This window comes from Varanus komodoensis, unplaced genomic scaffold (genome assembly GCF_004798865.1).
Source record: "Varanus komodoensis strain SLA01 unplaced genomic scaffold, ASM479886v1 scaffold87, whole genome shotgun sequence".
Taxonomy (NCBI): domain Eukaryota; kingdom Metazoa; phylum Chordata; class Lepidosauria; order Squamata; family Varanidae; genus Varanus; species Varanus komodoensis.
In genome coordinates this window covers 1,566,378-1,589,075 of record NW_025336565.1, presented here as the reverse complement: position 1 = coordinate 1,589,075, position 22,698 = coordinate 1,566,378, and the positions used below count along the sequence as shown (strand labels likewise).

The following is a 22,698-nucleotide window of genomic DNA, read 5'->3' as shown; positions in this document are numbered from 1 at the left end:
TTTTTTTTTTTTGCTTAACAGGGAAGGGGAGGGGAGGTCTAAAGCGAAGGCACGAGGCTGCCAGTCTCAAGCGAGCCATGAAGAGGGCCCTTTCCAGAGTGCCCCGGAATAGCTCCGGTGCTTGTGTCTTTTTGGCATGCCCACGCAGAGGCCTTGAGAGGTGTAACTCAGTCTGGGGCACTGGGCTGAGATTACTTGGCTGATCCTCCTCACAGAAGTTTGTCTCTGTGCTTGTAGAAAAGCGGTGAAAACCAGCGTGCTTGGTGACCCCCCTGCTGCTGCATAGCAGTCTTCTCATGTAACGGGAATCACTGCTTGCCTTCGTGGCCCCCCCTCGCACGGTCCCCGTGCCTTTTAGCCAGGCGCATATTTTCAGTGCTAGTGCCAGCCCCTGTGAGGCGGGAAGAGCTTTGAGGTTGGGCTGGGCGTCCTGCCCCTCAGCGTTGGCCCGGGGAGGGGGCTTGTTGCGCTGAAATCGAGCCCAAGCTTTGTCTGGGGTTTGGGTTGCAGAAATAAGGGAAGGCGCTTTCAGACGTGGCCGCTGCTCTGCCCTGAAGCGATCAGCGGGCGTTCGCCGTAACTGGAGGGTTTGCAGAGGGGCTGGGAAGGGAAGGTGCTGGCAGGCTGGAACAAGCGTGGTGGCGTTTTGTTTTCGCGTGGAGGGGAGGCCGACCAGCCTTGCGTGCGGCAGAAGGTAGAGGTGACTGGGCCTGGCCTCGTGGATGAAAATGAGGAGCTCCTTGCTGGCGCTGTGCAGGCCGGGGGAGGCTCGCAGGGGCGCCAGAGCCTTGGTCCTGCCGCTGTCACCCCCCCGCCCCGGGTGACAGTGGCAGTCTGGTTGGATGCCGCCCCGCCTGCTTTCTGTCACGCGCAGAACGGTCAGACCCTCGTCACTGCATTTAATGTGCTCCGAGTGGGGCAGGATTTGTTCTCCAGGGCATCTCAAGGCGCGCGGACCGGGGAGAGAAGCTGCCTGCCTGCTCTGCTTGGGCACTGCGTTTGCTGCAACAGCCAGGCCTGCCGAGCGGGAGCCGGAGCCCGGCAAGGAGAAGTGCGGGAGGTCCGAGGCATGCAGCTGGGGGAAGCTCGTCTCTCAGGAGCCGCAGGGAGATCGTGAGCGCCAGCCTTCCCCAGCTGGTCCTTGGCCAAACTCCCAGGATGCCCCAGACAGCCACTCTGGCTGGAGAATGCTGGGAATTCAGTCTGAGCACATCTGGAGGGTGCCGGCTTGGGAGGGGCTGCCGTGTATCCCTCCCTCGCCTGCCGCTTCTGCCAGGGGGCACTTGTTGGGAGTAGCTGCCCGAGGAGGCGGGTGAAGATGCCAGCAGCTCTGCCGCCTTCCCTCTTCCGGGGGCTTCGCTCACTGGAGTGAGAGGGCTTTCCCATTTCTGCAGCAAACGGTCCTCGGGCAAATTCCTGCGAGAGTCGCGACGGGTGGCGGTTTGCTGGTAGCCGGGCAGCTGGCAGAGAAGGCATCTGCCTGCAGGAGCACCTGTTCGCTCTGTCACCCCCCGGACACGCGGGACATTCTGCCCTGCCTGCATCACACTCCAGACTGGGCGCATGTGTGTGTCTCCCTCCCTCGAGGGCGATGCTGCAGCTGCTCTGTTTCCCATGGCGGTGCTGCGGGGAGGAAGGGGGAATAGCGCGAGGAGAGAGACTTGCCGTGCTCTCCTTTCTAAATCTGGATGCACGGTGGGGCAAACCAGTGCACGGTTTGGCTGTCTTGCAGAGAGAGGTTTCACAAAAACGTCGGCCTGGGATGTGGGGGGAGCTGGGGCGGAATCTTGCCCTTCTGTACAGAAAATCTCCTTGGGTTCCCCGCATATTGAACGCTTTAGCCTTAGTGGCACTTTGCAGAAACATTTGGGCCCCGGCTGGGCTCTGTCTCAAACGGCTCTGGAAAGTTTTCACGGAGGGCACAGAAGCTGCTAGTGGCATCTGCCCCGACGCCAGGCAGAACCCGGCCTTCCTTGTTCTCAAGCCTTTTATGGAAGGTGGAAGAAATTGGGTTTTGAAAAGACTAGGAAGCACGGAGCCTGGCTGCTGGGGGGTGGCCAGGGAATCTTCCCGAGAGTTGCCCTCCACCAGCACCAAGAAGCGCACCACATTGCTTTGTGGGAGAAACGGGTGGGCCTGCCAGAGTCGGGGCTCTGTGACCGCGCGGCATCAAGGCACTGCCTCCAGGTGGGACGTTTCCTTGAAAACTTCCCAGTGGTTTTCCTTAAGCAGCTGCCTTTTTCAACAATTCATTAGTTCAAATGAATGGGTCCCAATTGCCGATACGATATTAGGCAAGATTGGCACGTTACAGTTACGAGTCATGTTTTTCAGGCGATTATCCCTCTCAAGTATGTGAGAAAAGGCACGCCACTGACACGGAACTAATAAGTAGGGGCAAGGAACCTGAAGGCGGCCCACGAGCCTTGGTGGCAGAGGGGTGAGCGCTGCTGAGAGGGGAGTGGCTGTCGGTGTGTCACACGCAGGTCTTTGGGCTGCTAAAATGGGTCGATGCAACCTTCTGACCTGCTGGCCTTAAGACGTGCTGGGCTGCGGATCACAGGGTCTGCGGCCACCATGCTGACTGAGGGGTGCTGGAAGTCGTAGTGTGAAGCGTCTGCGGGGCACCCGCTTGGGGAAGACAGAATTGCTGTGACGGCAGTCCTCAGTCCCTTTGCTGCTTTCCTCATATTTCAACAGTGAAAGGGAAGTGCATACTATTGTCTTTCCTTTGTTACAAGTATTCAAAAATACCTACATAGGAACATTTAACCTATATCAAGTGTGCTTTAATTCTCCTCTCCTCACATATGTCAGGTTAAATTCCTCTGGTGTGTTGTGCTTGGTACTTTTCTGGTACTTTTAAAGCTTTGTTATTTTGCTTGTATGTAGTGACCATGCTGTATTAATCTTTCTAGCGATTTTCTAATGCAAGAGAATAGTTTTTTCCAAAATGACCCTACACGCATCAGCCCAATTTGCATCAGAAAATTTCCCAGTTCAAAAAATCTCAGGAAACTCTGCATCCCTGCCTTGGGTTTGAGTGGCACGGGAGGCGCCCTGAGCACCTCAGGTGAGCTGATCTGAGCTCTGTGGAGGAAGAGGAGTGTACGCCCTGCCGCACGAGCCCGTTGTGGACGCTGTAGGATGCGTGAGTGAGACCAGCGCCGCATGTGAGCAGCAGAAATGAGGCTGGCCACGCTGCGGCAGGAAGCTCCCCGATGCATGGAGACCCGCCAGCTTCCCTTGCGTTGCGCCCCAGCTGGGGGTCCTCCTGCTCGCTCCCGAACGTATTTGGTCTTGTCAGGACAAGGGTCAAACGGGCTGCGAACCGGCTTGCATTTTCGGGTACCCGCTAGTGTGGTGTTGGCTCTTACGGGCAAGTGTCCCCGAATGCTTTTAGTGGGCCAGTTCTGTGTCACGGTGTCTTTGTAAATCAGGCAAATCCATACACTCGGCTGTGACTGCTAGCACCCGGTTCTTGCCTCCACAGTGGTACCTTAGCAGAATCCCAGGAGTCTTGGCTCTCACTGACGCGGTCCAGTGGCGTCGTAGCTTTGCATTGCTCCCCTGCTCTCTCATGGCCACCAGCTTGGGTGGTGGTCTCAGGGCTGGTCTTTCCAGGGAGCCTGGGGAAGCCCTGCTTCAGCCAGTGGGGCAGGAGGAGAGAAGTGTGCTCCTGGCCCCCATCGAGTGGCCTGCTCGTGCCCTGGCGGGTGGTTTGGAGAACCCCACAGCCCTGCAGCTGCCACAGGCTTTGTCAGGGAGGGAGGGAGGGAGGGCCAGCCTCTCAGCACGGCCCAGCAGGTGCTCTGGAGAACCTGACCGGCCCTGCAGCGGAAGGTCGATCGCTGGGGCTCCCTGGGGCAGTCCTGCGCCTCCATTTTGCTCTGGATGGAACGGAACGACCAGCTGCTCCCGGCCAGATAGCCCTTCACCTTCCCCCGAGAAACCCCCAGAGCAAGCCTGAGGGCAGGGCGGGAGGGTGGCCTGTGCGGCTCCCCAGAGGGCCGGGCCAGCCCGGGTGCCTGGCGGCGAGGGAGCCAGCCCTCTGGGAGCCTGGGGGGGAAGCGCGGCAGCGGCGGAACGTGACTGCAGCCCCGGTCGCTTGCTGTGGTATTAACACGGGGTTTCTTGTCTGTTGCTTCCCCTGCAGGGTTTTGTGAAGGATGTTCATGAAGACTCGGTCACGATATCCTTCGAAAACAAGTGAGTCTTGCCAGAGATGCGCTCCGATGAGGCCTCCGCTGCCCTTTGTCGGGGAAGGGCTGACGGGTGCGAGCAGGTGTCCGTGGCCGCCGCCGGACAGAAAGGCCGGGCCAGCCCTCCCTTGGGCCGCCCAGCGGGGCAGCTGCTGCGGTGCTCGTGAGGCCGCTCGTTCAGAGGATGGGCGCTGCGGCGGCCGTTCCATGGGTCCGGTCCAGGCCCCCCGGCTCAGCGCCCCCTCGGGTGCAGCCCCCAGAAATCCGCAGGGAGACGGTGGCTTGCCTGCACCCGGAAACGTGCCCGCTTCCTGCCACCTGCAGTTAATCCTGAGTGGGGGTGTTGGTGCCGAGGAGCCTAGAGTGTTTTTGTGCTGCGGCCTGGCAGGGTCCCGGGCGGCCCGCCAGCTGCTCCCTTGCGCGGTCCCCGTCCGTGCTGCTGCGCCGAAAGCCTCTCCTGCCGCTCGCTGGGGGCAGCGGGGGGCGCAGAAGCCCCGCTCCCGCTTGGCCGGGCTCCGCTTCGTGGCAGGTCTGCCCTCTCTGGGCTGCTGGGGAAGGCCAGGCATCGTGTGGCCCTCCAGCGATTTTTGCCTGCTGAAGCTCCCGTTGTGCCTCGCTGTTGGCCACGCTGGCCCGGCGTTGCAGGAACGGAGGGCACAGTGTGGCGCCCACCCCTTGCTTTAGTGAGCCTCGGGGGCCCGTCTGGTCTCGCCCCTTCCTCGGCCTTCTCGGTCCGGGTCTGGGGCTGCCAGGGACGCAGCCGCCCGGGGCCGTGGCTCTGCACCTGCAGTTCTGTCGGCCAGAGCGACTGCCCAGTCACTCCATGACGCTCCCCTCGGCCTTTCGCTGTCCGAAGCACCACTGGGAGCGCTCCCTTGCAGGAGCGGCCTTTGTTCGCGTGCGTGCCGCCTTTCTCTCAAGCCAGCAAGGCGGTTTGCAGTTCGAACATACCCAAGCCCGGCAAGCCACAGAACAGCAGTGCTCTCTTGGGCCGGCTGGTGGTCCCCTGCAGGGATGGCACGCGCTCCCTTGCCCGGACCCTGCTTTCCTTCTGCTCTCGGGGCGCATGCCCCAGCAAGCTCTTCCTGTCTTCCGAGCCAGATGTGAAGAATTTTTCTAGTCTCGGTGAGGTGGTGCTCCCTCTGTGCTCATTCGCTTGGGGTGAGGCAGGGAGCCGCTCGCCAGGAGTCGGCTGCGGCAGCATTCAGCACTCGGCCAGCCCCTCCGCACGGAGCGGGAGCCCCCAGCGTGCTCACACCCGAGCAGGCTGGTGTGGGAGGAGGGCTTTGCCCCGGCTCTCCCCGTGCATCAAATGCCACCGCGCTCGTGAGTGGCGGGTTTTGCATGTTGCCCGTGTCGGCTGCTGGGAGCGTGTGGCTCAAATTCCTGGCTTGACAGCAGCCTAGAGGTTTTGGGTGTGGGGCTGGGCTGGAGCGTGTGGAGTGCCGACCCGCTTGCAAAGCTTGCCCGCCACTTAGCTGCTGAACATCGGCCCGGGGGAGGGGTATTTTGCAGCCCTGGCCCCGCCGTCAGCTGACTGCTCCGTGCTCCGCAAGCTTTGGGGGCTGAGGTTGTGTGAAACAAGCAGGTTCTGGCGTTGCTGGACCGTCCCGTGATCACCTGCAAGAGCTGTGGGCTGGTGGCAGCAGAGGAGGTGGCTGGCACGGTGCCGGCAGGTGTCTCTGGCCCCGTCGTCCCAGCCCGGGCAGCGCAGGGGTGTGTAGATGCCGGCTCCCCTCTGCGGTTACCCGGGCAGCCCTGCAGCACCACGACCAGGTCGCAGAGCTGCAGTGTGGCCTGCTGGGGGCACAGCTCCAGGGGGATCTCTGAGGGGGGCCCTGCAGAGTTTCGCAGTACCTCTCTGCCCCATTCCGCTGGCCTTGCTGGGGGCTTCAGCTGCCCGCACTGCTTGGTTCCTCAGGCCCCTTGTTCCCCTGTGTGCGCTCGGGGGATTGGCTGCCTTCAGTGGGCCGAATGCCTTGGTTCTAGGCCAGTGACGGTGAACCTTTTAGAGACCGAGTGCCCAAACTGCAACCCAAAACCCACTTACTGATCACAAAGTGCCAAGACTACAATAGAACATGAAAACTGAGGTTTTAGTTTAGAAAAAGCACCTCACAGCCAGTCTAAGCAAATATATATATCCTTGGCAGCGCACTGACTGGCCATGCGAAAGCTCGGACGAGTTAAGGCTAATGAGTCACGGCTCGTGACAACATCGCCTGGCGCCGCTACTCCCTTCCGAGCATGCGCATGGCCCCTGTGTGCGCTGTTATCCGATGCTCGGCTGCTGGGGCGATGCTGGGGTGGCTTGACTCGCGTGCCGACAGAGAGGGCTCTGTGTGCCCGCTGGGGCTGCGTGCCATGGGTTCAGCACCACTGGCCCAACCCTACCCTGGCGCACCATTGAAAGGGGCGGTTTTGAAAAAGTCTTCCTTGTGGAGCTTTTTCTGCGCAGCTCATCATTTCTGCCCATGCTAAACGCATTCCAACCCTCAAAATCATGCCAGGACACCCCGTTTTTCTAACCCTAACCCTACCCTGGTGCACACCCCTAACCCTAATATAGGGCTAAAATACCATCGAAAAGAGGGTGATTTTGAAAAAGCCTTCCTTGAGTAGCTTTTTCTGCACAGCTCATCCTTTCTGCCCATTCTGAACACATTCCAACCCTCAAAATCATGCCAGGACCCCTCGTTTTTCTAACCCTAACCCAGTGATGGCAAACCTTTTAGAGACGAGTGCCCAAACTGCAACCCAAAACCCACTTATTTATCGCAAAGTGCCAACAGTGCAATAAAACTTGAAAACTGATGTTTTAGTTTAGAAAAAACTCCTAGCCAGTCCAAGCAGATACATAGATATCCTTGGCAGCGCACTGACCAGCCATGCGTAAGCTTGGACTGGTCGCGGCTAATGTGTGGCGGCTTGTGACGTCATCGCCTGGCGCTGCTACTCCTTTCCGCGCATGCGCACGGCCCCTATGTGTGCTGTTATCCGATGCTCGGATGCTGGGGTGGCTTGACTCGCATGCCGGCAGAGAGGGCTCTGTGCCCGCGGTGGCCTGCGTGCCGTAGGTTCACCACCACTGTTCCCGGCATCCAGCAAGGCAGCGGCCTCATCGCCCAGCCACTAGTTAAATAAGTTCAAAGCTGTCTTGTTTGTTGGGAGTCTTGCGCAAGCCTGTGGAGATGCCTGCAGCCCTGGCCCAGCCGGTCCCTTCCCTTCAGGGACTCTTCCGGGGTGCAAAGACTTTCCCTCCGGAAGGGAGGCTGCTGCCGGTTTCCTTCCGGCAGTGCGCAGAGACCGTGGCCAGCCGCTGTCGCCGACGTGCTCGCGAGGGGGTGCTCGCAGCACGGACGGGGTGGGCGACCGGGATGCACATTCCCGACCAGTCGCGGGAGCAGGGAGTGCGGCGCGGCAGAGCGGCCGTGCGGCCTCCCCTTCTGGCAGCGGCATCGCCCAGTCGCCGTCCCCCAGGGCCGCCCAGCATGTTCGCACTCCGGCATCTCATGGCTTAGGATTCTGGGGGGGGGAAACGAACGCTCCAAGGAGGTAATCGTCTCAGTGCACGTGAGGCCAGATGCGGAGAGGCGCTCGCGTGCGGGGAGCTGCCTCTCTCGGCGCTTCCCACGGCATCGTCAGAAAAAGCCTGGCTCGCGACCACCGTGGCCACGCGTCGCGCGTCTCTGAGCAGCGGTGGCTTTTTGTTGCGAGGGAGGCGTGGCGGCTCCCCACACGGCGGGGTGTGGGGGTTGGCTGCCCTCCCCTGGGCGGAAGTGGACTCCCGACGGGGGGCGGCCGCAGGGGGGTGGCTTGAATGCCAGAGCGAGCGGCCCAGGGCCGCCCTGTCCAGCCGTGCCTCGCCAGCCGTGCCCTTCTCTGAAGTGGGCGGGAGCCAGTGCGGTGTCGTGGCTCAGAGCGCTGGGCTGGGGCTCGGGGCTCCGGCGTGCGGTCTGTGTTCGACCGAGAGGCTCGCCGGCTCGTCGCAGACGCCCCGCTGGACCGGCCGTGGGGCTGTGGCTGTGGCTGTGGGAGGAAACGGGCGAGCTGCCGCAGGGCTCTGGCCGGGAGGAGAGGTGGCCGCGGGCGCAGGGCCGCACTCACGCCCGCCCTCCCGCCCTCCCTGCCTTCTTCCCCCAGCTGGCAGCCTGAGCGGCAGATCCCCTTCGGCGACGTGCGGCTGCCCCCGCCGGCAGACTACAGCAAGGAGATCCTGGAAGGGGATGAGGTGGAGGTGAGTGGGGCCGGCGTGGGGCTCCCCCCCCCGGGCTCTGGGGGAGCCGCTGGCCGAGGGCGGCTGCTGACCTGCCCCACGCTGTCGCTCCAGGTCTACTCGCGAGCCAATGAGCACGAGCCCTGCGGCTGGTGGCTGGCCAGGGTGCGCATGATGAAGGGCGACGTAAGTCTTGCAGCAGGACCCCTGCAGGCGGCGGGGTCCCGTGTCCCCCCCCCCCGTGAACGCGCAGAGCCCCAGGCGGGGGTGCCGGCGAGCCCAGCCCAGCGAGCTCAGCTGCAGCCCGCGGGGGGGGGCGGGCGCTCATGGCCTGCGTGTCCGTGCCCCCCCGGCTGCGGATGGAGGCGCAGGGCGGCCCCGCTTCCCCCTGGCGTGGAGCCATTCGAGCTGCAAGCACAGCCCCCCCCCCCGCCCACCGTCCTGAGGGGAAATTCCGTGGGGGGCTGGCGGCCCTGTCCTCCCGCATTTGGGTGGGCGGGCAGCCGAGTGGAGGGGGGCCAGCTTGCCATCTGGGGGCTGCCCCCTTGGCCCATGGGAGAGGGGGCCTTGGGTTTCCCCTTCGCAGTGGGCAGGCGGAACTCGCACGCTCCCGCACCCCGTCCCCCCGGTTTGGATTTGCGTGGGATTGCGGCAGCTAGAAACCTGGAGAACGGCCCTCCTCCGGCGCCTCAGAGGGGCAGCGGCCCACGCGATCGCTCTCCCTCGCAGTTCTACGTCATCGAGTACGCCGCCTGCGACGCCATCTACAACGAAATCGTCACGCTGGAGCGGCTGCGGCCCGTGAACCCCAGCAGCGTGGCCACCAAGTGCAGCTTCTTCAAGTTCACCATCGCGGTGCCCGAGGACCTCAAGGAGGCGTGAGTAGCGGCTGGAGCCGGTGGGTGGCCTGGGGGCCGGGGGCCGCGCCCACGCGTCTTGCAGGGGCACTTGCCACAGGCGGGTCCCCCCAGCCCCCTCTGGCCCCTCTCCGGGTGGAGGGCCTCCGCATCGCTAGCCAGCCTCCTTGGGGTGGGGACAGTGGGCCGGAGGGGGGAGCGAGGTGCTGCCTGCTCAGGGCTCGGGCATCTCAGCCCTTTCCAGGGCGGCTTCTGGGCACGCGGCCGCCCCCCAGACCGGCTCATGTCCCTCCTGTTGCTTCTCCGCAGCTGCTCCAATGAGAACGTGCACAAAGAGTTCAAGAAGGCCGTCGGGGCGAACTGCATCTTCCTCGGCTCCACGAGCAGCGAGCTCGTCATCCTCGTAAGAGCCCCGGGTCGGGATCCGCGCGCGTGGCCCCGCTGCTCACACCGGCCCAGGCGCGGCCTCCCCTGGGTGCGCTGGGAGCTTGCGAGGCTTCGCTGCCCCCTAGTGGCCAACCGCCCAACCGCAGCGAAGCGCCACTCTCAGCGCTCCTCACCTTGCGGATGCCCGGTCGCCGAAGTGCTGCCCGCTTCCCACCCAGATGCACCGAGAGCGTGTGGGGCGCTCCGTGCTACACGCGCCCCGTTTCAGAGCAGCAGTCTGTGGCGGCCAGATTTAAATCTGCCCCACCTGGCCGCCCGAGTTCCTTTGTCCCGTTCCCGTGCCGCCCGCAGCCAAAGCGCCAGTGCGCTCGGTGTGCCGCAGGCGCCCCGCTCCCCCGCACCGCGTGGCACTGGCGTTCTCCTCGCGCAGAGGGGCGCTTGTGCCCGAGCGAGCTGGGGCGGGCTTCTCGGGGGCCGCGGGGCAGCTTCACTTCCTTCCTTGCTGCCGGGGGGCTGGGTCCGCGCGGCGCCCTGGCTCGTGGGGTGGTCTCTTTCACTCGCTCGCCAGGGGAGAGCGCCGCGCTCACCGCTCACCGCTTCCCTGGGTGTGCTTTCCTGCAGTCCACCAACGAATCCACCGTCAAGAGGGCGTCTCTGCTGGGCGACATGCACCTGCGCAGCATCCGGACCAAGCTGATGCTGATGTCTCGGAACGAGGAAGCCAACAAGCACCTGGAGGTCAGAGGAGCTGCAGGGTGTGGGCCCTGCTCCGTGCCCGGGCGGGGGGGCAGCCAAGGGCTGGGCGGGGGGCAGGTCTGGGCGAGGGCTCTTCTTCCTTTGGGCCAGCACCGCTTGGCTTGGTCTCAGGCACTTCCTGCTTGGCGCCGTGACCTGCTTGCCCAGTCCCGTCCCGCGAGGGCCACTCTGCCCCCAGACTTCCCCTTGGGGAAACTTCTCCGGTTCTGCCCCCTCCCCCACTGGCACTTTGGCCTCACAGCTTTCCCTCGGGGGCTACGCGGGGCGGGCCAGGCCACGGCTGCTGCCCAGTCTTTGCCGTCGGCGTCACAGGAGCGGGGGCCCTTGGGGGGCCCGGCCCGCGCGGCCTGGCCCCCACCCTGCGCCTGCTCCTTCCCCAGACGAGCAAGCAGCTGGCCTCGGCCTTCCAGGAGGAGTTCACCGTGCGCGAAGACCTGATGGGCCTGGCCATCGGCACCCACGGGGCCAACATCCAGCAGGCGCGCAAGGTGCTGGGCGTCACCGCCATTGAGCTGGACGAGGAGACCTGCACTTTCCGCATCTATGGGGAGGTGAGGAGCCGGAGGGAGAGGCCTGGCACCGGGGGGAGGCCATTGGCACCAGCCGGAGCAGGAGCCCAAACCCCAGGGACCGGGGTTCCTGGGAACGGCGTCGGGGGGGGCAGCTTGGGCAGGTGACGGCGCGTGAAGTGGAGGCTTGAACCCGGGGTGGGGAGGGCTCCCGGGCTGCGCCTGCTGTCTGGGCAGCCGTGGCCGCCCTGAGCCTGCTGGGATGCGTGTGGCAGCGTGCGCTTGGCTCTGCCATGTTCCTCTCTCCCCCAGACGCCAGAAGCCTGTAAGCAGGCCAGGAGCTTCCTGGAATTCTCCGAAGACTCCGTCCAAGTCCCCCGGAACTTGGTTGGTGAGTAGAGGGGCTCCCTGGCCCCAGCGCGAGCCGGCAGCACTGCCTGTCCTTCACCCCCTCACACCCGGAGCGCCCGACGGAGGGACTGAGAGCAGCTCTGGCTGGCCCTGCCTCTGCGCCCACCGCTGCGCCTCCGGCCTGGCCTGAGGCACCCCGGACGCCTCGCGACTCAGGGCGGGCCAGAAGGAGCACAACGGGGAGCCGCAGAGAACGCGCTCGCGGCCTCGCTCGGCCTGCGGGGCCGGGCTTCACCCCTTCTTTTGGTTCTTGGCCATGGCCTCCAGGGGCCCCCGGCTTGGCCCCCCCCCTTTTGGGCCAGGGGGCGGGCCCGCCCCTCCGTGGGCCAGGGCAGGCGTTTTGCCCCGGGCTGCCGGCCTGAGGCAAGGGGCTGGCCATCGGCCTCGTGCGCCTGACAGCTGCCCCTGGGCCCTGGAAGCAGGCAGCGGCCTCCGTGTCCCTAGAGCGAGGGAGCGGGCAGTGAGGATCGCACGCGCTGGACGCCGCCCCTCAGCCGCCCGCCTTCGGTCTCGCCGCCGCAGGGAAGGTGATCGGCAAGAACGGCAAGGTCATCCAGGAGATCGTGGACAAGTCTGGCGTGGTCCGGGTGCGTGTGGAGGGCGACAATGACAAGAAGAACCCACGGGAGGAGGTGAGCCGGGCTGGGCTGGGAGAGCAGTCCCTGGGCCCGGCCGGGAGCCACCCGGGCCTGCTTCCTCTGCCCCGCCGGTTGCGCCGGGTCCCCCATCCCTGCCCTCCAGCCCGCCCCACTCGCCGTCCCCATGCCCGTCTCGGGCGCTCGCTGGGCCGGAGTCGGCCTGGACCAAGACCGGGGTCGGTCAGGGTCGGTCGGGGGTTCGAAGGCCAGCCCCTGTACCCACTGCCGCGCACTGCCGCTCTCACACGGCGTCGCGAGAACGTGCCGCCACTGCTCCCTGGCCGCCAGCCCCCGCACTTGCCCCTGCGCGGATGCGCGGGCTCCACGCGCCTGCTGTCGGGAAACTCCTCCCGTGCCCTTGGCGCACGGCGCGCAGGGGGCCCACCTGCGCTCACCGATGCGCCTTGGGGGCCTGCTGGGCCCGGAGTGGCGTGCCGGCCCGTGCTGAACATGAGGGGCCGGGCGGCCCCTGCGCCCCAGCTCAGAGGCAGCTGCTCTGGCGCCTTTGCCAGTCCCTCTCCTCCTCCTCCTCCTTCCCCAGGGGATGGTCCCTTTCATCTTCGTGGGAACGCGGGAGAACATCAGCAACGCGCAGGCGCTCCTGGAGTACCACCTGTCCTACCTTCAGGTAAGGCCTCGCGGATTCTCCGTGCCTCTGTCAGCCCCCCCCCCCCAATCCAAGAGACCTGCCCTGGGGTGGCCGAGCCCTGTAGCCTGGAACCTGGGTGCTGTTTGGCCCCGGGTCCAGCAAAGGCGGGCAAGAGATGGCGTGCCGGGTGGCTCACCGCCCACGGCGTGGTGGGGGGGGAGAAAGACCCGCGTCGCACGGCTCGTCCCCTCCAGGAGGGGCAGCAGGACGGCGGCCAGGCGCGAACCCCCCAGGGCCACACGCTCGATCTGCAGGGGGTCTCGGGCCGCCGTTGCCCCCACGGGCCTGGGCCATCGAGGCCGGCGGGGAGCCCCGTCTCAGCCCTGCCTTTGCCCCGCCAGGAGGTGGAGCAGCTGCGCCTGGAGCGGCTGCAGATCGACGAGCAGCTGCGCCAGATCGGCCTGGGCTTCCGCCCGCTGTCCAGCCGGGGCGACAAGGAGCGGGGCGGCTACGCCACCGACGAGAGCACCTCCTCCTCCCTGCACGGCACACGGACCTACGGGGGCAGCTACGGGGGCCGCGGCCGCGGGCGCAGGGGGCCCAACTCTGGCTACGGTGAGCCAGGGAGGCCGGGTGGGCGGGCGCCCCTTCCCCCCGCCCTTGGCCCTGGGTGCGGGCGGGCGCCCAGAGTCCGGGTGGAGACGCCTGGCCGCCGCAGGCCCCTCCAGAAACCCCCTCGGCTTGCTTGTCCCCCTAGCTACCAACTCCGACATGTCCAACGCCTCAGAGACGGAGTCGGAGAAGAGGGACGAGTACGAGTGCCCGCCGGCCAGCGACCGCGACCCGCGCCTGGAGGACAGCCGCCGGCGGGCAGGGGTGGGCCGCGGGCGGGGGCCGGCCCCGGGGCCTCGCGGGAGCGGCAGCAAGTACAGCAGCTCCTCCATTAGCTCAGGTAGGGCGGCTGCGCCCCCTCCCCCCAGCCTCTCCCCCCCACCGCCCGGCAGCCCAAGCGGCCGGCTGGCTGGCAGGTTGCCACGAGAGTCCCGCGTGGCCGCAGGAGGCACCCCTGGTGGCCACTCAGCCGTCGGCCCTTGCGGCCGCCTGGCCCGGCCCGGCCTCCATTTGCTGCCCCGTCGTCCACCACCCTCAAGCGGCGCTGGGTGCTGGGGCCTCCCTGAGGGACTCGGGCTGCGGACTCGGCTCTCCCGGGCCTGGCAACGTGCTCACCCCCGCGCTGCTCTGGCCCCGCCAAGAGAGCTGCGCGCGCCGAGCAGGTGGGCCCGCGGCGGGCGGTGTGCGGCTCTCCGTGCTCAGATCAGCACGCGGCGAGGGAGCGCCCCCGCATCGCCCCGAGCGCTCGGTGCCGGCCAGGGAGGCGAGGCCTGGCCTGGGTGCCCCCACCCCACCCCGGAAGCACGGCCCTGCCCCCGCCCCTGCCCCTGCCCCTCTCTCAGCTGGAGCCCGCTCAGGCCGACCCCGTGCCCCCTCCGCCACCGGGCAGCCCCGCCAGCCCCTTGCGGTCGCCCATTTCCCGGGCGGGCTGCTGACGCCCCGTGCGTGTGTGCGCAGTACTGAAAGATCCGGACAGCAACCCCTACAGCCTGCTGGACAACACCGAGACGGACCAGACCGCCGACACGGACGCCAGCGAGTCACAGCCGGTCAGCAACCGCCGGCGCCGGTCCCGCCGGCGTCGCACGGATGAGGACGCCACCATGATGGACGGGGCCCTGGAGTCCGACAGCACCTCAGTCAACGAGAACGGAGTCGGTAGGTGGCCGTGCTGCTCGCCACGCGCCTCGAGGAGCTTCCTCTGGCGGGCCGGGGGCCGGGGGGGGGGGCAGAGGGCAAGATGGGGCGGGTGGCGCCAGCCGGACGGCCGGGCGGGGGTCCGGAGGCGCCATGGAAGGGACGTTCGGCTGCAGGCGGGGGGCTGAGGGCGGAGCCGCCGCACCCCAGCTCCGCTCGTGGCCGCCCCAGCTGACCCGTGCGTGGGAGCGGCCCCCGGCTGCCCCGCTCTCCTGGGGCGCGTGCCGACGCGCAGCCCCCCACCTGTCTTTCTCTCTGCCAGAAGAAGAGTCGAAACCTCAGCGGCGCAACCGCAGCAGGCGCCGGCGCAACCGCGGCAACCGTGTGGACGGCTCCATCAGCCGGGACCGCCAGCCAGGTACCGCCGGCCATCCCCTCCGTCCCGCAGGGGAGCAGGAGCCGCACGGCCTGTTGGGGTGCAGGGGGCAGTGGCCCCCGGTGGGGGGGCGAGCGGGAGCCGCCTGCGTGGGGCGCCGCTCACGGGTCGGGCCTGCTCTCGCCCGCAGTCACCGTAGCCGATTACATTTCCCGGGCCGAGTCGCAGAGCCGTCAGGGGCCTCCACGCAAGGAGAGCCGGGAGAAGTCGGCGGAAGACAGCACGCCCCGGCAGAAGGTGCGCCCGGGGGTCGCGGCCGGGACCCGGGGGGGGGCGCGGGCGCAGCTTGGGCGACCCCCTGAGCAGGGCGAGGCAGACCGGTCCTGCCCGGCGGCCCCTGCCCCGGGCTGCCACGCGGACACCTGCCCTCTTTGCCCTTCCAGGGGGAGGCCGACAGCACGCTGGTCAACGGCCCCTCGGAGAACGGAGAGCACGCTGCTGCCGCCGCCGGCGGGGAGGAGGAGGCGGCGGCGGCAGTGGGGGCCGCCCTGGTGAACGGGGTGTCCTAAGCCCCCCGAGTCGCAGCCGGCCAAACCCTCCTCCGAACCAAGTGGAACGGCCCCTACTTTTCACCTGCTTGCAACATCTTAAGAGAAACAAAATAAACACCACACCAGTCTCTTGTTTAAGAACAAAACCATTATTTTAAAAAGCAAAACGAATCAACCCAATCCCAAGGTAATTATCTAGTGCTCGTTAAAAGCTTGCCAAAGATGGGAAACTCTTTACCACGGCTCTTAACACATCCAGGTTAAGCTTCAGCAATGGCAGCCGGGCGGGGCAGTGGCGCCCCTCCTTTTTCTGCCCTCTTGTTATGTCCGAGGGGGGCTCTGATGCTACCTGAGCGCACCGCCCCCCCTTCCGAGAGGCGCAAACCGTGTCGGGGGAGACTATGACTTTCATGCATCTGTTTTTGGTGACTTAAACTTTTTTCTTTTGAAACAAACGTGAGGAAAAAATAACCGGCTATTCAAACTGGGGAAAGGAGAGGGAGAGAGAAACCTGTGCCTTCTGATGACGCAGACACACACTCACAACAAACACACACGCACGCACCCACCCACCCACCCACCCACTAGTGCAGAGTGCTCTTGTTTTTTCCTTTATTCTTCGACCAGCTCCGAATCGAAGGCAAGGATCCGGGACGTCCGAGCGAGTGGGGCAGGGGCGCGTCCCGCCCAGCGCAGGGGGCCGCGGGGCTGTCCGAGGAGCCCCCTCCACCCGGCCCGGACGGCCCGGCCCCTGCTGGCGGGACGCGGCTCGGAGGCGGGCGAGGGAGGCCGGGAGGCCGCGCCAGGGAGAGGCAGAGCGTGTCCCTCCTCCTCCTGTTCCCTTTATTAAAACACTGTGGAAGACAAAAAGAGACGACGGGCTTAGAGCGGAGCTGACGCCACAGACCTGCTCCTGGCGTGCCTGCCTCAAGTTTGTGTGTTTGTGCGTGGGGAAAGGGGGGCTTTGATCTGTGACGGTTGAGACTATTTATTTTTCACTGTACAGTATTTAAAAAGAGAATAAAAAACCCAACTCTTGAAAAAAAAACCAGCACCAAAGCCCAAGTTGCTTTCTGTCCTGCCTGCCTGCCTGCCATGTTCTCTCTCTCCACCAGTGGCGTGGCCCCGGGAGCCGCGAGGGGCCGCTGCCGGGCCTTGCCGAGCGCCAGGCCGGCCCGGCGGGGGGCGCAGTTGTGCGTGGCCCCCCAGCCCGGGGCTTGGGGGCGGGAGGGCAGCGTGGCGGGCCCGTGGCATCCCCCCGGGGCTTGGCCTGCTCCCCGGGCTCTCGTCAGATGCAAGGCTGGGGGTCGGCCCCCCCGACCGCATGGGGAGGGGCGGCCAATGGGTGGCGGGGGCAGTTGGCTGCCTCCAGGCTGCCGCTGCAGAGCCCAGCCGGTGTCGGGGCTGAGCTTCCCCGCCCGGGAGGAGGCTGGGGTCCCGCCGGGCGTTGCTGGGCCGGGGCGGTGTGGGGACCGCTTGTGCCGTGGCCGCGGCAGAGGCAGCGTCTCCGGTGGCTGGGCCAGCTCCAGCCCACTCACTCTTCCCCCTTGGTCTCGCAGCAGCGGGAGGGCCAGCAGCCTGCGCGTGCCCGCCTGGGGCCGGCAGCAGGCGGCGGCCACCGCAGGTCCCCCAGCAGGCAGCCGTCTGCTGGGGGGCAGGGGAGCTGCCCCGGCGTGGCCCCTGGCCGGGGCCTGTGCGGCTGCTCCGGCGCTGCGCCTTCCTGGGGCCGGGCACCCCTGCCTCCGCTGTGGGAGGGAAGGCCCGTTGCCCCGGAGTGGCGGGGGTCTTGGCACAGGGCCCCCCCCCCCCCAGGTGCCAGTCGGCTCCAGCCCCACAGCCTGGCTTCCCAGGTCCCGGAAGCCCCTCTGCTCTGCTCGCTGTGTGAAATCCGCACGGGGCCGGCTCAGGAGCACGCCCTGGCGCCGCGCGCAGTTCCTCAGAAGCCGGGCAAGTCAGTTGGCCCCTCGTCTTCTCCGCACGGCCCGGCCGCCCCAGCCAGTCGCTGCCTCTCCCGCAGTCAGTGAAATGGGAGGAAATGGCCACCCGGCTCCTGGGCTTCTGGAGGGGAACACAGAAGCGCGCCAGGCCTGGGCGTGGGGGGGGGGGCAGACGCGGCCTTGAGGGGCTTCCGCCCGGAGCCGGCCCTGCCACTGCGTGGCCACTGGCCGCACGCTCTCCCCGGGAGCCTCCTGATCCGTGCTGGGATCCTGCTCCGACCCGGCCCGATCCAGCGCTGTTCCGCTCACCTTGCTACTTGGCTGCTGGTGTGCGCGCCGAATCCCGAAGCCCTGCAAGACTCGGGGGCGGGCAGCCCGTGCCCCGTCGGAGACGGAGGGGGGTGGACTGAGAAATGAGAAAGGCGCTGGGGGCGCATTCGGGTCCCCGCCCTAAGGGCGGCGGCGCTGAGGCTGCTTCCTTGGGATGCAAGGCAGTGGCCAGTGACGCCCCCCCCCACACACACACACCTGCAGCGCTCGGGGTCCCTTCGAGAAAACGAGGAGGGCAGGTGAAGTGCCAGGTGGCTGGAGGGGCACTGTTGCCCCCGTCTCCAAAGAGTGCAAGAAAGAGGATACAGGGAACTGCAGGTGTCCCTCCTACGAGTCCGTCCGGCATTAAGTCCTGGGAAAATTCTGGAGCAGGTTATAAAGCAGTCAGTCGGAGGGTCGGTGGAGCAATTACTGGAAGCCAGCACCCATTTCCGGATTGGGCCACCTCCTTTGTGGACTCTGGGAGTGCCGTGGACAGAGCATGCCCGGACTTCAGCACAGGCTGCAATGAAGGGCCTTGACAGGCCGAGCAGCCAGCTGGCCCGAGATGGGCCACGAAGCAGCGACCAGGCGGCTCCACAGCCGGCCACGCAACCGCCCCCAGAGAGGCTCCCCGGCGGCACCTCCTCAGACCGGGGAGAGGCGCCCGCTGCCGCCGGGCTCAGTCCCGGGCCGGCCGCCTCCGCGTCTTCTGAACGGCTTGGACGAGGAAGCGCGGAGCACGGAGCAGATCGGCAGATGACACGGCACTGGGTGGGACGCACGTTTCCTGGAAGACGGAGATTCGGGGCGAGCCTGGTGGGTTGGAGCCCTGGGCTGAGGGCGACATCCAGGAGGGGCAAAGGCCCCGGTTTGCACCTGGGGAAGGGGAAGCGAAGGCGTCGCCACGCGGTGGGGCTGCCTGGCGAACTGGACGGCGAGTGGGACGGGCCTTGGGGTTGCCGCAGATCTGGGCCGAGCGGGAGCCCGTGATGCGAAGCGGCCGCCAAAGGGCACAGGCCGCCTTGGGCCCCATTGAGAGCCGCATCACCTCCCCTCCGCTTGGGATGCTCGGTCCGTCTCCGGAGTCCCGCGTCCAGTTCTGGGCAGCAGCGTTTAGGGAAGACGCAGGGAAGCTGGACGAGCGTCGGAGGAGGGACGATCCGGGGACTGGAAACAAGCCCCACGAGGAGAGGGGGAAAGCGCTGGGCGTGTTCGGCCCTGAGACGCGGCGGCCGTGGAGGCACGATCGCTCTCTGCACGCCCTCGAAGGGCTGTTGCAAGGGCAAGGACGGGGCATCCTTGCGACCCCCCAAGTGCAGGGCACGGAACAAGGGGCTCGGGCTGCAGGCGGCCACGTTCCGGCTGGACATCTGGACAAAGCGCCCGGTGGCCGGGGCAGGTCGGCCATGGATCCCGGTACCTGGAGAGGCCGTGGGCTCTGCCGCCCTGGAGCCCTTCCGGGGGCAGTGGGGCAGCCCGCTGGGAGGGCCGCCTTAGCCTGCCGCCTGCGCTGAGCCGGGGCTGGACTGGATGGCCTCGTAGGTCCCTCCAACTCTCCTTTTCTGAGTCCCCCGCGGACCTTGAATTGCGCCTCGCTTCCCCTGCCTGCCGCTGCATTTTGTCCTTGCTCCAACCCCACAGGGCAGCAGAAGGTGAGGCTGGGACACACACTGCCACAACGCACCTGCAGAGGTGACGGCCCTCTGCCCATGCTCAGTGGCCGTCCTGCTGTGCAGTGCAGTTTCTCTTGGCCGTTCGGGCTTGCAGCAGCACCCTGGGAGGGAGCAGTTCACACAGGGCGGGGCAGTCAGGCCTCTTGGGGAAGGGGGGGGCAGCGTGGGGCCGGAGCGACGTGCAACTGCAGAACATCTGGGCTGCGTCCAGCGCCCTATCATAGGACAGTGGAGCCGGAGGGGGCCAGAAGGCCATCGGGTCCAGCCCCCCACCGTCGCAGGACACCAGTCCCCACCATCCCACCCAGATGGCTGCCAGCGTCTGTGCAACCCCTGCGAGACCCCCCCATGCCGGAAAGTCCACACTGCTGGGCCAGGACCCCCAGCACAGGTCCCCCACTCCGGGCAGTCGCCCCACAGGGCACCAGCGCCCATGGCACCGAAAGCCGCTGAGCGCACCGGGAGTGCCAGTGGGGCCGTGCGCCCGTCTCTGCCCCGGCACTGCCCACCGGTCCCTTTTGTGCCAAAACTCGGCCTGGAATGGATCAAGACCATCGTCTCGTGATTGCGCTTGTGGTAAACGAGTGCGCGCCTGCACGTGAGGCAGGCCCCCCCTCACAGAGGCTCCCTTCGCTGTCAGCACCACTCCCCCCCCGGGGAGTCCTGGGTGCTGCACACCCTCCCCCCCCCACAGTCACCGAGGGCAAGTTGGAGGTGTGGAACGGGTGAGCTGGAAGGGGCACCGGGCCCGACCCTGCTCAGCGCAGGACTCCAAGCGCCCCCCCCATCCGAGAAGGCGCCCCTGAGGAGCAGCCTGAGTCTGAGGCCAACTGTGGATCCCCCCAGGCCTTGTTCCACCCACCCGCTTCTGGTCAGGTTGCTTCCTTTGTCAAGAGCTTTGCTGAAGAGCGGTGATGCCCACAGCACTCCCACAGTCCCCCGGGGAGCGGACGCCCCGCAAACGTGAAATGAGATTAGTCTGGCAGGATTTGGTCCGGAGGGATCCATGCTGGCTTCCTGCCGTCGCTGCATTGCTTCCAGGGCATTGCAGACGGACTGTTTCATAATCTGCTCCAGAATTTTCTCAGGGATTGGCGCTGGAACGATTGTTCCCAGGTTCTTCCTTTTCTCCTTGCTTGAAGATCGGGGCAGCGTTCGCCTTCCTCAGTCATCGGGCACGTCCCCCGTCCTCCACAGTTTCGGAGAGATACTCGGCAGGGGTCTGGGAGGGTCTTCTGCCAGCTCCTTTGTGACGGAGTTCAGGGGGCCCTGGAGACCCGGCCTCACCCAACCCAACGAGATGCTCCTTGACCGCTGGCCTCAGCCCTGAGCTGCCCTCCTGCTCCTTCGGCCTGTGCTTCCCCTTCACCAGGAAGGTCAAACTCTTCTTTTGGGAGAAGATGGCGCCAAGGTAGGAATGGAGCACACCTGCCTTTGCTCTCTCATTCCGCCATCCACACCGAGGAGTTGAACTCAGTGCGCTCAATAGAAGTCGAGCCCCAAATCTTTCCTCTGTCTTTTACTTTGGACATAGCCGAAGAAGCCTTTCTCGCTGCTTTTCGCATCCCTTGCTCGCTTCGGTTCGTTCCCGGCTTTAGCCTTCCGGACGCCTCCCCTGCAGTCCTGGGCCACCTGCCTCCTCCTTCCTTCACAGCCGCCCTTCCTTCCACTTCCCACGCATGTCGCTTTTGTCTTCGGGTCACTCGACGCTCTTTGGGAGGCCCACGGGGGCTTTTTCTGTTGTCTCTTGCCCATGTGCCTCGGTGGAGCGGTTTGTAATTGTCCCTTTAGAACGCCCTTTAAAGAATTCCTACCCATCTTGGCCTCTTGCTGTTATTAGAATCATTTGCCATGTGACTTTATTTGGGAATTTGTCCACTGGGTCCTCGCCATTGGTTCGTATCAAGTCAAGCTGGTCCTCCTGTTCCTTCTTCCACTTTCTGTTGGAGGAAATTATCAGCAATACCATGCTAGGGATCTCTTGAAATGTGACTTTCCCCTGATCTTTTTGTCGCCTTGTGATAGAACCGGGCACTCTTGGGCTGCCCCATCGCTCTGTCCCTTGCTCTGGGTTCTTGCCATGTGGTTTGGGATGCACTAAGGCACGATAAATTGCTGCGCAAATTTAGAGACCAAACCTTCCCCACTCGGATGTCTATCTCTCCCTTTCACACACACACACCCCTGCAGGAGCAGGGAGAAACACAGAGCAGCTGGCTTCTAATCCTTTGTTACAATGCAAGCTTCGGGGTTTCATAGGGCTCTTCACCAGCCAGAAGGGAGTTACGAAACTCCACAGCCTGCCAATCTCTGCGCTCGGGGCCGGGGCAGGACTGCAATGAGGGAGTGTGGCTGCTGCCAGGTGTGCGGGGGGGGGGGTCCTCTGTTTATCAGTGACACCTGTGCCTGGTCCCTGGACCAGCCCTCCCAGTGGCTCCACAGGTATCTGAGGAATGCTTGTCATGCTGTCGGGGCAGGCGGCCACCGGGGCCGGTGTCCGGGCGTGGTGGCCTTCCCTGCACCTGCTTGCGTGCCGCGTCCGCCCTGCTGCGAGACTGGCAACCCCTGGCCACAGAGCAGGGCAAGCGGCATGTGGCTCTCCGTGGCCCATTGCGTGGGTCACACGGGAGGACGGCACTCCGTCCTGGGACAAACTCGGCACCTGTGAGCGCAGGTGACCTGGGTTCTGAACCGCTTCGAGGGACCCCTGCTGCTCAGACAGTCGTGCCAGCAGGTTGCGGAGCATGCTCAGGCGGAGGGATCTGGGGGGCAGCCAGTGGGGAGCCCTGCCATACTTGGGGGGCCCAGCAGAGGGACGGAAGAGGCGTCCCTAGCAGGACCTTGCACCGCGGCGGCGGCACATGTGCAGGCAGGCTGCTGCCGACGCGCCGCATTTCTGGGGAGAAGGGGCTCGGCGGGGGGGGGGGTGGCCGGCTTCCGTCCCTCGGGGAAGGGGACCAGCGCGGGCTTTCCGTGCCCCGGACGGCCACCGGATTTCCCTCCGCCCGGCTGTGGAAGGGGGGCGCCCGCAGCGCGCCCTCGCCCGACTCAGCGCCACGGACGGCCCCGGGCGCGCCGAGCTGCCGCTCCCGTCGTCGCCCAGCCCGCGGAGCCGCCGCCCAGGCCTGCGGGGGCGCGCAGCGGAGGGGGCGAGCCCGAGGAGCCCCGCCGTCGAGCATCGGCCGCGGCTCGCGTCTTCGCGGGCGAGAGCGGCGCGGGCTCCGCTCCGCAACTGCCGCCCTCAGGAGGAGACGCCGCTTGGGGGATGCCGGGAGTTGTAGTCTCCGCCCGCCCGCCCGCCCGGAGGGCTCCCCGTCCGGGGAGAGGGCGGCAGGTGCGGTGCGGGGCGGAGCGGGGCGGGCGGGGCGCGGCCAGGGCGCCCGGCTATATCTGGGGCGCGCCGGGCGCACGTGCGGGGAGTGCTGGGCGCAGCGCCGCTTCCGCGCCGTCGAGGCCGCCGCCGGCCGCCCTGCACGGAGCCGTCGCGCGGAGCATGTTCGCGGCCGTCTTCCCGGCGGAGGCGGGCGCGCCGCCG

The 22,698-nt window shown here is 66.2% G+C and overlaps 1 protein-coding gene across 1 annotated transcript; it reads left to right on the top strand.

The window, feature by feature from the left end:
• The first annotated feature begins 4,150 nt into the window (after positions 1-4,150).
• On the top strand, positions 4,151-16,295 carry FXR2 (FMR1 autosomal homolog 2). Its single transcript, XM_044417225.1, has 16 exons — positions 4,151-4,209; positions 8,346-8,439; positions 8,533-8,604; positions 9,148-9,296; positions 9,585-9,678; positions 10,284-10,400; positions 10,799-10,969; positions 11,240-11,318; positions 11,861-11,970; positions 12,518-12,604; positions 12,967-13,180; positions 13,323-13,517; positions 14,135-14,335; positions 14,637-14,732; positions 14,881-14,987; positions 15,134-16,295. The coding sequence occupies exons 3-16, from the start codon at positions 8,590-8,592 to the stop codon at positions 15,257-15,259; spliced, it is 1,761 nt and encodes a 586-aa protein (XP_044273160.1). The 5' UTR covers positions 4,151-4,209; positions 8,346-8,439; positions 8,533-8,589; the 3' UTR covers positions 15,260-16,295.
• The last annotated feature ends 6,403 nt before the right edge of the window (positions 16,296-22,698 follow it).

Bases quoted from the DNA above. Each gene is read 5' to 3' on its own strand.
- FXR2 (XM_044417225.1), top strand. The intron at 10,970-11,239 runs GTGAGGAGCCGG...TCTCTCCCCCAG, and splicing joins CTTTCCGCATCTATGGGGAG to ACGCCAGAAGCCTGTAAGCA. The intron at 14,988-15,133 runs GTGCGCCCGGGG...TTGCCCTTCCAG, and splicing joins ACAGCACGCCCCGGCAGAAG to GGGGAGGCCGACAGCACGCT.